This window comes from Plodia interpunctella, chromosome 13, assembly GCF_027563975.2.
Source record: "Plodia interpunctella isolate USDA-ARS_2022_Savannah chromosome 13, ilPloInte3.2, whole genome shotgun sequence".
In the NCBI taxonomy this organism is placed as follows: domain Eukaryota; kingdom Metazoa; phylum Arthropoda; class Insecta; order Lepidoptera; family Pyralidae; genus Plodia; species Plodia interpunctella.
Window position 1 is genome coordinate 9,924,410 of NC_071306.1, and position 16,725 is coordinate 9,941,134.

The following is a 16,725-nucleotide window of genomic DNA, read 5'->3' on the forward strand; positions in this document are numbered from 1 at the left end:
CACAAAAAACCGTCTATATTTTTGGCTTCACGTTTAGCAGCTCTTTGTCGCATTTGAGTACACTTTTAAGACTTCAATTTTAGACCACGATTTTTCCCAATATTTTGGCACCCGAATATACTACATTGTCGTAAATTTTCACAAACGAATGCTTATATAATGAAAGGATTAATAAAGTACTCTAAAATAAAAGTTTTAATCGACAGGCAGCAAAGCTTTTGTATAGGTACCTAACATACAGTGCCTGTACTCGGGCGGGATAAATGTACCTACAGTAATTTTTACTCCCTGCTAAAACATTACAATGAAGGTTGGCTTGGCTTGAATAAAAAAAAAATCAATGACTGACTGAACGCAAGCTGAACTGAACGCAACCAAAGATTTTGATATTAGCTTGACTTGACTGACATGACAGGGGTTATACGCAAAAGTCAAGCAAAAGTTATCGTTTGTGTTGTGTTGTTGTAACAATGTTTGGCGCTATTAAAATATTTGTGAAATAAATTGTGAAGTTTCTACATTTACAAACTTATTTTTTTAGCTGTAAAGATGCCTGCGTTTCTAAAATATATAGATATGGAAAACTTCAAGTCCTATAGGGGTCATCACCGAATAGGGCCTCTGAAGTCTTTCACCGCCGTCGTAGGCCCCAATGGTTCAGGTATTCAGTGTAATTTTATTGCTGTAATGTCACAATTCATTATAATTCAGTTTAAACCTTTAAGTAACTTATTATATTGTTTTCAGGAAAATCTAATTTCATGGATGCTGTAAGTTTTGTGATGGGTGAGAAAACCTCACTGCTCCGAGTGAAACGCCTCAGTGATTTGATTCATGGAGCGTCAATAAATAAACCTGTATCCCGAAGGTATTTTAATTTTTGACCATACCTGCTTGGCTTATCTTTATCAAATACGTAATAATATGCATGTTAATAGTTTGATTACTATGTTACTAAAGTGTGACCCGGGCTTCAAAACTTAACGGATGAGGAAAAATCTGAGAAATCTAGATGAGATAGAGATAACTTTGGCAAGGCAAGCTGTAATATTATGTATTTTTATCACAGTGCATCAGTGACAGCCACATTTATATTAGAAGACATGACAGAGAAGCAATTCCAAAGGTCTGTCATCGGCCAATCTTCGGATCACAAGATAGATGGACAGGTAACCCATGATACGAATCATATTATTTACTAGCTACAATGGGAACTATGGTGCATACAACTTGAATACTTACTAGACTAAGTTCTTTCTTATCAAATGCTTACCTTATCATCATCATTTTCAGCCCTCATCAATCCACTGCTGGTAAAGGCCTTGAATCCCTTTTTTCGTGCCACTTTTTATGGTTCTGTAACAGTCCCATCCATCGTTTTCCGGTGAAAGCATTGGATGATACTGGCACAGGACTGTATAAAGTAGTGCTGTGCTTACATACTTTGTAGTTATAACACATTGACACCTGTCAACTCCAACATGCAGAGATGAGTAATCCTGACAAAATGGGTCTTGACAGAAGGGCACAACAAAGTGATCCTATAAGCTTTTCTGTCTATCTTTTTAAGCATGGAACTCTAATAAGAAACATTTTTGACGACCTCGGTGGCGCAGTAGTAAAGTTCTTGCCACTGAACCGAGAGGTCCCGGGTTCGATCCCCGGTCGGGTCATGATGGAAAATGATCTTTTTCTGATTGGCCCGGGTCTTGGATGTTTATTTATATATGTATCTATTTATAAAATATAGTATCGTTGAGTTAGTATCCCATAACACAAGTCTCGAACTTACTTTGGGGCTAGCTCAATCTGTGTGATTTGTCCTAATATATTTATTTTATATTTATTTATTTATTTATTTATTTTTAAAAAATATTGATAAGTTTGGCTAAAATGTCTTAAAATTTTGTATTATTACAAAATTTTAAATGATATACATTTTTGTCTTAATTATAATTGTTTCACAGTCCGTATCAGTGAGCAACTACCTCGCAGAGCTTGAGAAATTGGGTATCAATGTCAAGGCGAAGAATTTCCTCGTATTCCAAGGAGCTGTCGAGAGCATCGCCATGAAGAACCCTAAGGAGAGGACTGCTTTGTTCGAAGAGATTAGTGGGTGAGGAAGGCACATTGTAATTATATGTTATCAATTTCCTGGCAATCAAAGTGAAAAGCACCTCGACAACAAAGCAACATTATCTATCCAAAACATTTAATAAACATTTTAGAAAGCTATTGGAGAAACAAAAAATTGGTATTCCTAAAGTTCCCTGTAGTGGATTTCCCTTTGAGAGATGAATGCTTGCTTTTGTTCGTCTTCTGATTTGCAAACTGTCTTAATATTTCCCTTTATTTGTTTTTCTTGTGATATTTCTTAAAACATCTAAGTACACAATATTATTTTTTTTTTTATAACTTAGCGCTCGCACCTACATTGACGGCAATGACTGAAAATCAGTATTTTTGTACTAATGTGCAGGAAGTTCACTGAATTATGGCCTTTTTGCCTTGCTGCAGCACACTAATTATTTTAGCATTATGCTTGTATGCACATGTAATACCATTTTTATTGTTTTTAGTGTCTGTATATGTTATTGTCTCGATAGCTCAGTGGTCAAGAGCACACATTATTTTCAAAAATAAGTTAAAAAGCGTGTGTGACATGTATAACAAATCCATTTAAAAAAGACAAATTATACTTTAGCCTAAAGTATGCTTTAACTTTCTTATGAATAATGGAGTTAAACCATAATAGATCTGGAGTCCTGAAGGAGCAGTACGAAGCGTGCCGCGCGGAGGTGAACAGGGCAGACGAGGAGGCTCAGTTCTCGTACCAGAAGAAGAAGGGGGTGGCCGCCGAGCGCAAGGAGGCCAAGTTCGAGAAGGACGAGGCCGAGAAGTACACCCGCCTCAAGGAGGAGCTGGTCAGTGCCGTTGTGTCATCGCAGTAACCCAACCGGGCTAAATTTTGATATGATGTCTCTTTGATGCACCCCACAAGTATAGAATCATCAGTGAGAAAATTACTTTTTTATCTGAAGTGTTTCACAAGATATAACAAAATTTTTTTTTTTGTGATTTTTGGACTTCCCTAGACAACTCATAGTAATTGTACATCTTTAAAAATCTAACTCACTTCACGAATGCTATATCAAACATCCATTATTTGTTCTCAGGTGGAACAAAAGGTCGAACTACAGCTGTTCCACCTCTACCACAATGAGAAGGAGATCCAGAACCTGGAGGAGGACCAACATCACAAGCAGTCTGAACTGGCCAAGGTAATCTACATCTCAGTATGCCATAAAATTATCTCATGCTGGCTATCATAATAAACATATAAAGAATAACTTTATTTCTTCTCAACTAGCTTTTACAATTAAATTTTGTAGGTGGAGAAGAAGCGGCAGAAAGCAGACGACGCTCTGAAAGAGAAGAAGAAAGAATCAGGAACGATCCAGCGGGAGCTGGCTAAGATCGAGCAGGAGATTCGTGAAGTGGTGAGTGAACAATTCCATACCAACAGGAATTGGTTTCATTGTATTGAAAAATATCGTATAAATATATTTTTAAAATCATCTTCTGTACAACTCACACAGGTATAAACTTAAAAAAACTGATTAAGAGTGAAAAAGCTCGACATGAATATAATGAGATGGAACGTGACTCTGTTACATGAAAACAATGTGTATTTTTCAGTACGACATAAACTAGGTATTTCTTACATTCTTTTTCTCTTATCAGTATAACAAATTTCATAAAGTATATAGTTAAAAAGTATTAAAAAAAAGACGATTATGATCGAGTGCCTATCTATACTACAAGGAAGCGGAGATATCGAAAAAGCGTCCCACCTTCATCAAAGCAAAAGAACGAGTGACCCACTCCCAGAAGAAGCTGGAGAGCGCCGTGAAGACGCTGGAGCAGGCGCGGAAGGCGCACGAGGCGCACCAGGCCGACATCAAGAAGCTGGAGGACGAGCTCAAGCTGGTCGAGGAGCAGAAGGCCGAGTGGGAGGCCTCGGTGGGCACCGGCCACACGGGCAGGGCCGATGTGCATCTTGAGGAGGCACAGGTCAGTTTTGTGATTATTATACAACATACATAACAACATATATATTACAGCATTTTCAACGTCTCCACTGTTGGGGCAAAGGAGTACAGGCCATGGTTCACCACGCGCGCCCGTTTGATGATTGGCGGGTTTTAACGAGTGCAAATACAACCGGAACCAAGGACTTAACGTGCCTTCAGAAGCACGGAGGAGCACGAGCTAATAAACTTTTGGTGACGCATCTAATGATCGATCAGTGTGAGAGTGACTTGCTCTGTGCTAGCACAGGTCGAACGTGCTAACCACAGCGCCATTGATCTCCTCTTTACACAAGTTAATTTGTTAGATAAATTTAAAACCCCTGACTTTTGATATTTATTTCACTCCAACCTTTCAATGACTAAACCGATTTTGATCAAACATATCTAAGAACCATTGCATAAAAAATAGCTATAAAATTTAAAAAATCCGTATCCAAATCGGTTCACCCGTTGATGAGCTACGGTGCCACGTACACAGACAGATAGACACACTTAGCGGTAAAACTTATAACGCCTCTCTTTTTCCGTCGGGGATTAAAAATACAATAAGCTAAGTTTTATGGTCTGTGTTTGTGTACAGATCCGAGAGTACGAGGAGCTGAAGATGGAGGCGTCGCGACAGGCGGCGCGCTACCTGCAGGAGCTGGACTCCGTCAACCGCGAACAGAAGGCCGACCAGGACCGCCTCGACAACGAGCTGCGACGCAAGGCTGAGCTCGAGAACAAGCACCGTCAGAAGGTATACACACACCACACACACCACACACGCCACACACGACACTCAACGACCACGACAGAAGACATACTCTGATGAATACCTCACTTTATTAATTGATCATATAAAACTCGCGTTTTTTCGTATTTATGTTCTTATCTTTCTAAATCCAATGTATTATACTTATTATGTAACCTGTGTTCACGAAATAAACGAATTGAATTGAATTGATAATGTACCTTTCTAATAGTGAAAGATTTTTTGAAATCGGTTCTCTAGTTTCGGAGATTACCCCGTCTCAAACATACAAACTCACACGCTTACCTCTTTATAATATATATATATATATATATATATATATATATATATATATATATATATATATATATATATATATATATATATATATATATATATACATATATATACTTATGAAACGCGAAAGTATTACGTTGCAGGGCCACGAAAGGAACGAGGCCATGAAGCGAGTGGAGAAGCTGAATGAGCACATCAAGAGCTCAGAACAAGCGCTCGAGGAACAGAGGAGGTTGCGGGCTGAGCTGCAGGTAAATTTCAACATTTTTTAAATTAATAAATAGGGTTGTATAGGTTGATAATATGAAGGTGTTCACCGGTGTATCTATTAATGTAAAATTGTGAAAACAAAATTGGACATCTACTCTATTTGAGTGTGTTTGACTTCAATCTAACCTGATTTGGAGCAAACATGAAGTCATTAAACACTAGATGTTGCCCGGGGCTTCGCTCCCGTGGGAATTTTGAGATAAAATATAACCTATATCAATCTTGCATTAATTTTTAAAATTAGCTTTCTAATGGTGAAATAATTTTTGAAATCGGTTCGATATTTTCGCCTCAAACATACAAACTCACAAACGCCTACCTCTTTATAGATTAGTATGGATCTTGTTTTTACTCGAGCGAAGCCGGGACCTGCAGGCATCAACTTTTACAGAACGATTCAGATGAAACTCAGTTCAATTTAGGCACCTAAAATGAATCGCATTAATACAAAAAATTAAGTCGATGGTACGAATTTGCGATGCAGTTCAGTTTAGGTCGCAATGTGGATCGCGTTAAGAGATGATGGTAAGCCCCCTGCCGATAGTTCTTATATATTTTTTTCCCAGTAATATAATAAAGTATGCACCCACGTAAAGTTGTTATAACAAGAAACTTGATGTGTAGGCAGACGTGGGCGAGTGCCGCGGACGCGCGGCCGAGCTGCAGGCGCAGCTGGAGGAGGTGGCGTCCCAGCTTGGCGACGCGCGCGTCGACAAGCACGAGGAGGCGCGTCGCCGCAAGAAGCAGGAGATCGTCGAGAGCTTCAAGCGCGATATACCTGGCGTGGTGAGCTATACAATCATTGCTTCTGCAGCCCACCTGATGGAAAGCGGTCACGAGGACGAGACGAGCAACGTCCACTCCGAATTAATCTTTTCACGAATATTATAGTTAGAACCAGGGGCAGATTAGAATCAGACGTGCAACGTCGAAGCTGAATGAATCTTATCACGCCCTTTATCATGAAAGAGAGTAAGAGCCATGTCCCATTGCTCAGTTGCGCTGCGTTGTCCTCTGTCATGTTGACATACGCCGACGGATCCACGTAGAACAACGAAAATATTTTATACTACACACTATCGCCGACTCGCACTGGTGCCGACGCGAATGCACGAATATTGCATAGTTTGTATGAGAGCTTTTATTTATAAAGCAATGTAAGCCCAGCAATGTATGCCAAATCCGCGATAGATAAAAAAAAAATGTTTTTTTATGTGAAAGTAAACAATTGTTTTAGTATACATTCATATAAAAAGAACAAAAATGTTATAGAAAAAAATATCATCTACACTATACGACGTCATTCTGCCGTGTGCGAGCGGCGCGGTAGAACGTGCCACGACTTTAAATAAACAAATATCTAAAAATTTGGAGAAACATATCTAAAAACATATTTAATAAATATATTTTAATGGCTAACATACAAATTCCACCTTCACGCTGCCAGCCTTCTATAGAAGCCTTAACATAAAAACTCGTGTATTTCCTTGTGTCAGTACGACCGCATGATCAACATGTGCCAGCCGACGCACAAGCGGTACAACGTGGCCATCACGAAGGTGCTGGGCAAGTACATGGAGGCCATCGTCGTCGACACGGAGAAGACTGCCCGCCGCTGTATACAGGTCTAGTCACTATTTTTTCACTGCTTTTCTGTGTTTGTGCTTTTCTAGCGCTGCTCAAAGTTACAAAATCTACAAACTTGGCATAGGGCTGGGCTAATCAAGGAGGACGATATACGTGCCAATGGATATACTCCTAATGATGCCAAACGCCGTGCGAAATGGAGAAGAAAAAGAAAAAAAAAGGAATGCGGAATACTGCGAATTAGATGCGAGAGAGAGAGGGCTTAGCCTAGTTTTAAATCTTTAAATTTTGAAGATTCTGTTGCGATTTTGACGCCTGTTTTACGTTTACGTACCTTCTTCGCGAATGCTGTTGTTGCCGTCAAGATCATAACAAACTTATAACGGTACACCGGTAGAAGTGTGCTATAATCTCAAGCCGTCTCACACAGTAGGTATCTATGAGGGAAGATATGTATATGAATAGAAAACGAACTCCGCAACATTTTCTACGCTGTACAATTGTTCTACGTAATAATGTGAATTTCCTTCTGATGTTAGGTGCTGAAAGAGCGCATGTTGGAACCTGAGACGTTCCTACCCCTGGACTACATCCAGGCCAAACCACTGAGGGAGCGGCTCAGGTATGTATTGTGCTTAATTTACGCTAGTTTCAAAGGTAGTCGAGGGTTAAAATTACTTCGCAAACCATTGTGATCATTTTCTTCGCCTTGATTCCTTTATATGTTCCTCAGCCATTGAGAGTCGTAGACTGGGGTTCGTTTCTCTACTTTTGTGCAACGATCCATATTGATTTGGTCAAAGTTTTACTACTGGCTGTCAGTTATGGGATGTTGTTGTCTATCAGCTTCGACACCGACGGAGTGGAGGCGTAAGCTCGACTCAAGCCACATCACTCACGGACGCCTGAAACTGAATCTTTGCCTATGAAATGAGGGTCAGTCATAAGTGTAATTTATTTCTCAATTTCCCAGGGACATCCGTGAGCCGAAAAACGTGAAGCTCCTCTTCGACGTTCTCCGCTTCGAGCCCGCCGCCATCCACCGCGCGGTGCTGTTCGTCACCAACAACGCGCTGGTCTGCGAGACGCCGGAGGACGCCTCGCGCGTCGCCTACGACCTCGACCGCACCAAGAACAGCCGCTACGACGTGAGCATCTGCTGGAACACCTGGCTAGCGCAATTACAATAACACAAGCCGCACAGATGGTTTGCAACTCTACGGACGGATGGCGTTACGTTCGTATCATGGTTGAATTGTCAAGTCTAGAACGCGCCGTTGAAGTTTTCATGCGAATGCGTACAATGTGTGGCATGAAAGTCGGAGTGGGTTTAATGAATTGAAAAAGACCTATGCCAATGGGAAAGAAGGCTGTCAATAATGAATAATATTAAATTTAGTCACTGTGTTCCCAGGCGCTGGCGCTGGACGGCACATTCTACCAGAAGTCGGGCATCATCTCGGGCGGGTCGCTGGACCTCGCGCGCAAGGCCAAGCGCTGGGACGAGAAGCATCTGTCTCAACTCAAGGCCAAGAAGGTCACAAACTCTAGATTCTCTATAAAATTGCAGTTTTAATTGCAGATTTACGAAACTGGAATAAAATAAATAATAACTTGTGTAACCAAAGAACAAATCTGACCATAAATAAAGAATCCATACTTTTATATTGTAAATGCGAAAATCTGTCACATATTCACAGTTAAATCGCTGAACCGATTTTAATGAGAATTAGTCTGCGTGTAACAGATAGTTTCTAAATATATATATATATATATATATATATATATATATATATATATATATATATATATATATATATATATATATATATATATATATATATATATATATATATATATATATATATATATATATATATATATATATATATATATATATATATATATATATATATATATATATATATATATATATATATATATATATATATAAGGACTATATAAGGACAACAAGGAAATATATAAGGACGAATCCTAATAAATTTATATATTATAAGTATGGATTTTGATGAGAATTAGTCTGCGAGTAACAAATAGTTTCTAGTACATGGACATCCCTCAGTGGACTCAAAAAGTGTGTCAAAAATCGAACTAAAAAAAAACTATTTGAAATCTGCTTTTCTGAAAAAAGAAGTGACTTTGACATGTTAGAGTATTGTATTGACAGATGACATTTGTTTGTTCCACAGGAGAAACTGACAGAAGAGCTGCGCGAGTCCATGAAGAAGTCGCGCAAGGAGTCGGAGCTGACGACCGTGGACTCGCAGATCCGCGGCCTGGAGTCGCGGCTCAAGTACGCCGTCTCCGACCGGGACTCCACGGTCGGCGCTCCACTCTGTTACTCTACTTGATTCTCACTTCATTGTCAACTTTTATATAAACGAAAAGCATTCAAATCCATCCATACATCCTACTAAATATTATAAACACGAACGTTTGCGAGGATGTATATTTGTTAAACTTTCACGCAAAATCTACTGGACGGATTGTTACGAAATTTGGTACACGAGTAGAATATTACACATAGTTACACATAATTACACATAGGGCACTTTTATCCCGAAATCCTGACGGGAGCGAAGCTAGTACTTTATATTGTAAATGAGAAACATTACTTTATTTTGTATGTCGGTCTGTCACGTTTTTACAGCAAAACGGCCTCACTCCCAACGCTCCATATGATACGTTGGGAGTTACGAAATCAAGTGTTGTAACTTTTGGAAAACAAAATGAAAGAATACATTATTTCGTGTTATAGATAGATAGATCGTTTATTCCATAGAACATGGTGATACAGAGTTGTTAAAAGAGTTTCTTCTTTTTTGCTTTGTGACAACCCTGACTGCATTGTGTGTCGCTGGTGGCTGTTTCGCCTTTAGCAAAGCCGTGAAACAACTGTATGAATCTCATTTGTAATAATTTCAGTTGAAGCAAATAAAGGCACTGGACGCGGAACTTGCGGAGCTGGAGCGCAAAATGGACATGTTCGGGGTGAGTACTCTACCCTTACGACGTCTCTATATCCATCTTAATCTTACTAATATTGATAATTGAACTCTACCGATTTTGATGAAATTCGGCACAGAGATAGCCAACGTTTTTATTATGGTTTTACCCGAGCGAAGCCGATAGTGACAATGAGTGACGCTTGCGCAGCCTCAAATCGAAGAGATCGAGCGCACGATCCGGCTGCGCGACGCGCGCATCCAGGAGGTGAAGGAGAACATGAACAATGTGGAGGATGTTGTGTTCCGCGGCTTCTGTCGGGACATCGGCGTCGCCAACATCCGGTGAGCGGGTATACTGGTATTCCTCATGGCTGGGGTCGTGGTTGTTACGTGGAATGAAACATACACAACAACTTTCTTGGCATTATTAATAGAGTGGTTTGCCATTGCCTTCTCCAGTTCACACACAAGTTAATAAGAATCAACCAGTGTGCATGTGTTCCTTACGATGTTTTCCTTCCTTCCTTCACCGGAAGCAAGTGGTGGTCGATGAAAACTATTATACATGAGTCCGATTGGTATACAAACTCATGTGGCACGAGTAGTATTCGAACCTGGTACCTTTCGATCCACAGGCGGGCGTCTTAATCATTACACCACCACCGCTTCTATTACATTTGTCAATTAAGAGAAAACTGATTTTTCAAGAAGTACCGTTTCGTCAACAAGTTTTACATAATGACGCTTTCACAAAACGCAGTCATTACTTTTCTTCACTTTCTTGACAGACCGTACTCTCTCGACACATGCACACAAAACAACAGTTCAGTTCATTAGTGTTTATTATACTTTCCCCGACATGTCGGTAGGTAGTCGTAAAAGTCACTTCAAATATCTTGAATAAAATTCGACCCCATTGTCGCGCCAGTCATGACAACGAGATTCCACAACGGTTAACCGCGCGGACGCGTCACGCGTTGAATGCAATAAGATCTTTCTGACGGGACTGTGTCAAAAATGTGATAGGTAAAATACTGAATGTGTGTCAGACAATACGAGGAGCGCGAGCTGCGCGCGCAGCAGGAGCGCGCCAAGCGCCGCATGGAGTTCGAGGCGCAGATCGACCGCATCGCCTCCAACCTCGAGTTCGAGCGCTCCAAGGTTAGCAGGCACCACACGTATATACTATATCAAATCATTTATTCAGAAATTAGGCCTTCACAGGCACTTTTTCACGTCATATTCTAAATTAAATGATATTTACCAAAGTTACAAACTAGCAGCATTTTGAAGCGACCACTGCTGAGAAGAAATGCCGAAGGAACTCATTCAGTGTTGGTCCCTATCATGCCAGAAGGGCTTACTATTTTTTTAATATAAATTTTTATCATCATACAGAAATAACATTTGTTTATTGTGAAATGTACACAACATATTCTTACTTTTAATTAGCTATTTATTGGGGCGTCGCTCCCGTGGGAATCTCTGTATAAAAAGTATACAGGAATTTAAAAGATTTTCACATCAAATGCGTGACAATGTGACGTGCACACGCACAAGTTGTAGTGTCTGTCGGGACACTACATTTGTCGAGATATCACAGAAAACTATGTTTTTTGTTAAAGCATGTATGCATGCATAAATTAGGGGTTTGAAGCTTTATGACAAAATCTCATGAAGACTAGATAGACAAATAGACTAGTTCGCGATCGGACTAGTTTGGATTGCTGGATCTCAGTTTAACTGTAATTAATTATAGAGAGTAAACGAAATTGGACGTGGTATCTGTTGGTATACAGTCAAATGGATATTTCTCTTTTATACGACATCTAAATGATAAAGTGACGTGGCACGCACGCAGGACACGCAGAAGAACGTGACGCGTTGGGAGCGCACGGTGCAGGATGTGGAGGACGAGCTGGAGGCGGCGCGGCAAGCTGAGGCCAAGCTGCGCGTCGACATCGACCGCGACCTCCGCCGCGGCGACTCTCTCAAGGCCGACCGCGCCGCCGCCAAGGGCAGGCTGGACCACGGCGAGGAGGACGTCAATAAGGTAAGGTAGTAACACACTGATACGTGTGCGCTAGGCTCGAGATGCTATAATCACCTAGCTGTGTAAATGTGCTCGAATAATCATATGTCTATTATTAAATTAATTTCTAACCTTCGTACAAGCAATATATATTATATAAGATCTCCTTTCTCATGTTGTCTTTAGTAATTGTACTTTAGTCTCACTCCAGCCGCTGCTTAGTTCAGGCACCAGTCTCTCACAATCTTGTTTTATTGCAATCTGTGTACAATGTAACATATATCTAGATTATACCATGTTAAGATTGTAGAGAAAATAAAGAATATTTGATTTTAATTTGAACCATTGTTTAGCAAAACAATGTGGAATGTATAATTACATGTTTTTGTTGATTAATAAAGATAGCCTTCCAGGGAATGGAGGACGGCTGGCTGTTGTTGTGGCGACCCAGGGCTTCTTTCGAGTACTGTTTCTCTTTGTCGGATATATACGGGTGTGATTCCGGGTCCTTGTAACATAGGATCGCCTAGAAAAACATCTAAACTGTATGGTCAAAAGGCGCTCTGACACGTCTTGTTAGTGGTTGATTTATTAATTGTTGTAAATGTTGTAGGCGCGCAAAGAGCTGGCCAGCGTCCAGAAGGACATCCAATCGGTGCAGAAGCAGATATCCAGTATCGAGGCCAAGATCGAGAGCAAGCGCAGCGAGCGACACAACATCCTGCGCCAGTGCAAGGTGAGTGATTCCAATTCAACATTCTTTATTCAAATTACGATGATATCGTACGTCACTTATTGACGTCAAAAATTTACATAAAACTGTTTCAAAGAAGCGGCGCAACTAACTCCACCATAGCCTTCTTTAAGGACGTGTATCTTACATTTTCGCTTAATATTAATGTAATGTCAGTGATTGTACAATGTACACGTGTAACCTGTGGCTCGACTTCACACAGTGGATATATATCGGCCTATGTATACAATATAACACGTGATGGGGCGGCCGCGTCTCTCTGCAATGTCTGCGGAGACACGTAGACTGATTCGCTGTCGTCGTCCGGTCGCTCCAATAGCATTCTCACCGGGACTCACCGATACTTTCCGGTTTCATTGCCTTATGATCTCATTTTTTTTGTGTTAAAACTCTTTGTAACTTTATTGCAAACCCAATTTAAACGTGTATGAACTTATAATGGATCGATGAGTGATGGCAGACTGTTTATGGTTGTTGCAAGAGTCACGTCATCACGCCGGACTGCTACACTGAATCTGGATTCGATTCCTGATCAGGTCAACATGGAAAATAATGTCTTTCAGATTGACCTGGTTCTTGGATGTTTGTACAAGTTTCGATCTTATTTTGGGGCTAACTGCTAATCTGCGTGATGAGTACCTATATATTTATGTATTTATGCGACAGATCGACGACATCAACATCCCGCTGCTGTCGGGCTCCCTGGGCGAGGAGGAGTCGGAGTCAGCGTCCGCCTCGCTGTCCTCCTCAGCGCTGGCAGCGCGCGCGGCGCGCGTGGCCGTGGACTACTCCGCGCTGGCCGACAGCCTCCGGGACCTGGACGACCACGACGAGATCAAGCGCAAGGCCGACAAGCTGCAGAAGGCCATCAACACGCTGCAAGCCACCGTCGATAAGATTCAAGCGCCCAATATGAGAGTAAGTGCCGTCATGTAAATAATAAAATTTTGAAAATAAAAAATAGGTGCGCCTTTTTTCCTGTGATGACTATTTTGAAGGTTTAATTGCGATTTTTAAACAAGCAGACGCCCATCTAATTAAAAGTAGTTACTCTATATATTTTCTATCAGCTGGCGAGGTTGAACAAGTTTTTTGTACCTCCGTTATCTCGTACGACAACCAGATGTATATAGAGTGGTCCGTTTCTAGTACAGAAACCACGCGCATACGCGCTATCTAGCTAAACAATGTAATTTTTAGCTAGATAGCGCGTGATAGAGTACTTCGTAATTTTTCCAAGTTCAACACTCACAGTTCGTTTACCCCGTACAATATATACGTGATATTTGTGTGACCCAAAGTATACGGTTACAAAACCGAACACACGATGAGCGTCTTATATTTCTAAAACTCATTTTGATTGATTGATTGATTGTAAGAGTGAAAGGAAAGACAGGACGCATAGTATAGAGGTGTGTGTCGGACGCAGGCGATGCAGAAGCTGAACGAAGTGCGGGAGAAGGTGAGCGCCACCAACGAGGCCTTCGTGGCTGCGCGCAAGCGCGCGCATCGCGCCAAGCTCGCCTTCGAGAGGGTACGGTACTCATCATAACTATACTATACTATACTATTGTTGTATTTGAAACTACCGAACCGATTTCAAAAAATATTTCACCATTAGAAAGTTACATTGTCCAGGAGTGCTATAGATTTTATCTTAAAATTCCCACGGGAGCGAAGCCCCGGGCAACATCTAGTAATATTATAAATGTGAAAATATTTTGTGAAATGTTAATGTTCAATGAAATTTGATACACGGACAGAATATATCTTAGTATAAATAGCACATCCTAAAATATAATTAGATTAAAGTAACTTTAATCTAAACTATGTTTTGTCTCGTTCTATCGATGTCAAATGACAGAAAGATTGAAATTATTATTGTAAACACACGATAATAACAAAAGATATTTTTTAAACTTGAAACATATGTAAGTATGCTGAAATTTTTTAAGCATTAAAATAATATATCTAAATGACAAAATTGAAAACTAAATATAGTGATATGTTTCAGGTAAAAAAGGAGCGTCACGATAAATTCATCGATTGTTTCGACCACGTGGCGAATGAGATCGACGCTATTTACAAGGTGCGGTTGTTTATGCTTTCATTTTTATTTATTTTAAATTAGATATGTATATTTGTTGCACTATATACAACACACCTGTTTTCATTGAGAGAACGATTAAATATTTTTTACGCCATCACATGATAGAGGCGGACCGCAGCCATGTCTTTACAAAGACTAGGTAATTCATAGATATTACTTAGCCAAAATAACATTTAAAATAAGTATATATAACATTTAAAATAATAATAACATTTAATAATTAATGTTTTTAACAATAAAAAGGATCTCCGGTTCGTAAACACATTATCCTTCTATTTGTCATGTCATCAATTAGTCATGACAATTGTCAGTATATTTTCATTTTGTTCCAGTAATGTGTTTAGCGAGTGGTTTTTAGTGAGACGGAATAGTAGTATTACAGCGAGATGGCCAGTTGACATCATCAAAGTTGCAGCTTATTCAGGAGATGTCTATTTTCAGCAGTAAAACTAAGTACAGAAAAACTGAGGTGATGATAATGACGAGTGTTTAAGTATATTTAGCGTATTTACAGGCGCTAGCGATGAACCAGTCGGCGCAGGCGTTCCTGGGCCCCGAGAACCCGGAGGAGCCCTATCTCGACGGCATCAACTACAACTGCGTGGCCCCGGGCAAGAGGTTCCAGCCCATGTCCAACCTCTCCGGCGGGGAGAAGACTGTCGCCGCCCTGGCGTTGTTGTTCGCCATTCACAGGTACGCTTGGACAAGTAGATTGATGAGGTATATACTGATTGTTCCAAAGCGATTCTTAAGATAAGGTTTTGGTCATGCGTGATCATACGTGATCTTTCGAACGACAATGAAAGTTTATGGCATAAAAGACGTTTTGTAATGCGTTCTATTCCCACTCGAATCTTAAAATTTTTCGTCTCATTATTAGGTGAAAAGCATGTGTGACACGTACAACAAAACCAAAATGATATTTTTGTAAAAAAAAAAACTTATCACATTGCAGCTACCAGCCGGCGCCCTTCTTCCTGCTGGACGAGATCGACGCGGCGCTGGACAACACCAACATCGGCAAGGTGGCCTCCTACATCCGCAGCAAGAAGGGCTCGCTGCAGACCATCGTCATCTCGCTCAAGGAGGAGTTCTACGGCTGCGCGGACGCGCTCATCGGGATCTGCTCCGAGGTATGTGGCTGACGTCTGCTCGTGTCATCTGTCCATCCATCTTACAGACTAGTATTGGCAGGCAGTTAAGCAACTTCCCGGCCCATCGGCTTTGTATGAAAGCAGGAGATTGGGCGTTATAAAAATGTCTCGTGTATTTCTCAAACGCATTTCTTTTTCTATGCAAAAGAAAATGTGACGAAGTCAATAGTTTTCTCCGTCTCCGCTTATGCGCTTCGACTGCGCGTTCTAGACTTTTTTGTTTCTACTGAAGTCGACCGTGGCGCCATCTTATTTATGGGATCTAGTCTTGCGTGGTTGCTGGTGATTTACGCTGCCGTCGCTGACTGTCGCCGAAGGCGAACAGATTCCGACGCGAATGCATGAGTATAGTAGCGGACGCGTATCATGTACGTGTAACGCATGGTTTGCAATGTATGTCGAAACAGCAAAATTTTAGTTTTACAGTATGATAGGTAGTAATCTTTTTGAAATAGCATCGAACATGTTAAAGCGATACATTTTATTTGTTGCAGCCGGCGGATTGCCTCGTGAGTGACGTCATCACGCTCAGCCTCGAGAATTATAACGACTAGTGTAAATTATTATTATCGTGACTTGGAATAATTTTATATGACATTTTTACTAACGCATCGGCCCTTCGCCGCATGTTTTGATTCCCTTACTATTAAGTTTATGACGTCATTACACTTATTTTTAAGGATAACGTGTTGTTTTATTAAGAAAATAAATGGGGAAAAATGAAG

The 16,725-nt window shown here is 40.5% G+C and overlaps 1 protein-coding gene across 2 annotated transcripts; it reads left to right on the plus strand.

The window, feature by feature from the left end:
- The first annotated feature begins 413 nt into the window (after positions 1–413).
- SMC1 (Structural maintenance of chromosomes 1) lies at positions 414–16,685 on the plus strand. Of its 2 annotated transcripts, XM_053754192.2 has the most exons (27): positions 416–661; positions 748–868; positions 1,070–1,169; positions 1,968–2,116; positions 2,756–2,924; positions 3,177–3,281; positions 3,393–3,500; positions 3,826–4,074; positions 4,675–4,833; positions 5,268–5,375; positions 6,019–6,180; positions 6,891–7,019; positions 7,521–7,603; positions 7,955–8,129; positions 8,396–8,518; positions 9,192–9,323; positions 9,928–9,993; positions 10,159–10,292; positions 11,000–11,111; positions 11,812–12,003; positions 12,596–12,718; positions 13,403–13,654; positions 14,166–14,270; positions 14,751–14,825; positions 15,361–15,539; positions 15,802–15,979; positions 16,495–16,685. In XM_053754192.2, exons 1-27 carry the CDS (start codon positions 550–552, stop codon positions 16,552–16,554), a joined length of 3,660 nt encoding a protein of 1,219 aa, XP_053610167.1. In that variant the 5' UTR covers positions 416–549; the 3' UTR covers positions 16,555–16,685. The 2 variants fall into 2 exon arrangements, 1 of the variants encoding a protein (XP_053610167.1); XR_008405226.2 differs by lacking the exons at positions 15,802–15,979; positions 16,495–16,685 and having other exon boundaries at positions 414–661; positions 14,166–14,273; positions 14,753–14,825; positions 15,361–15,499.
- Positions 16,686–16,725: the final 40 nt, after the last annotated feature.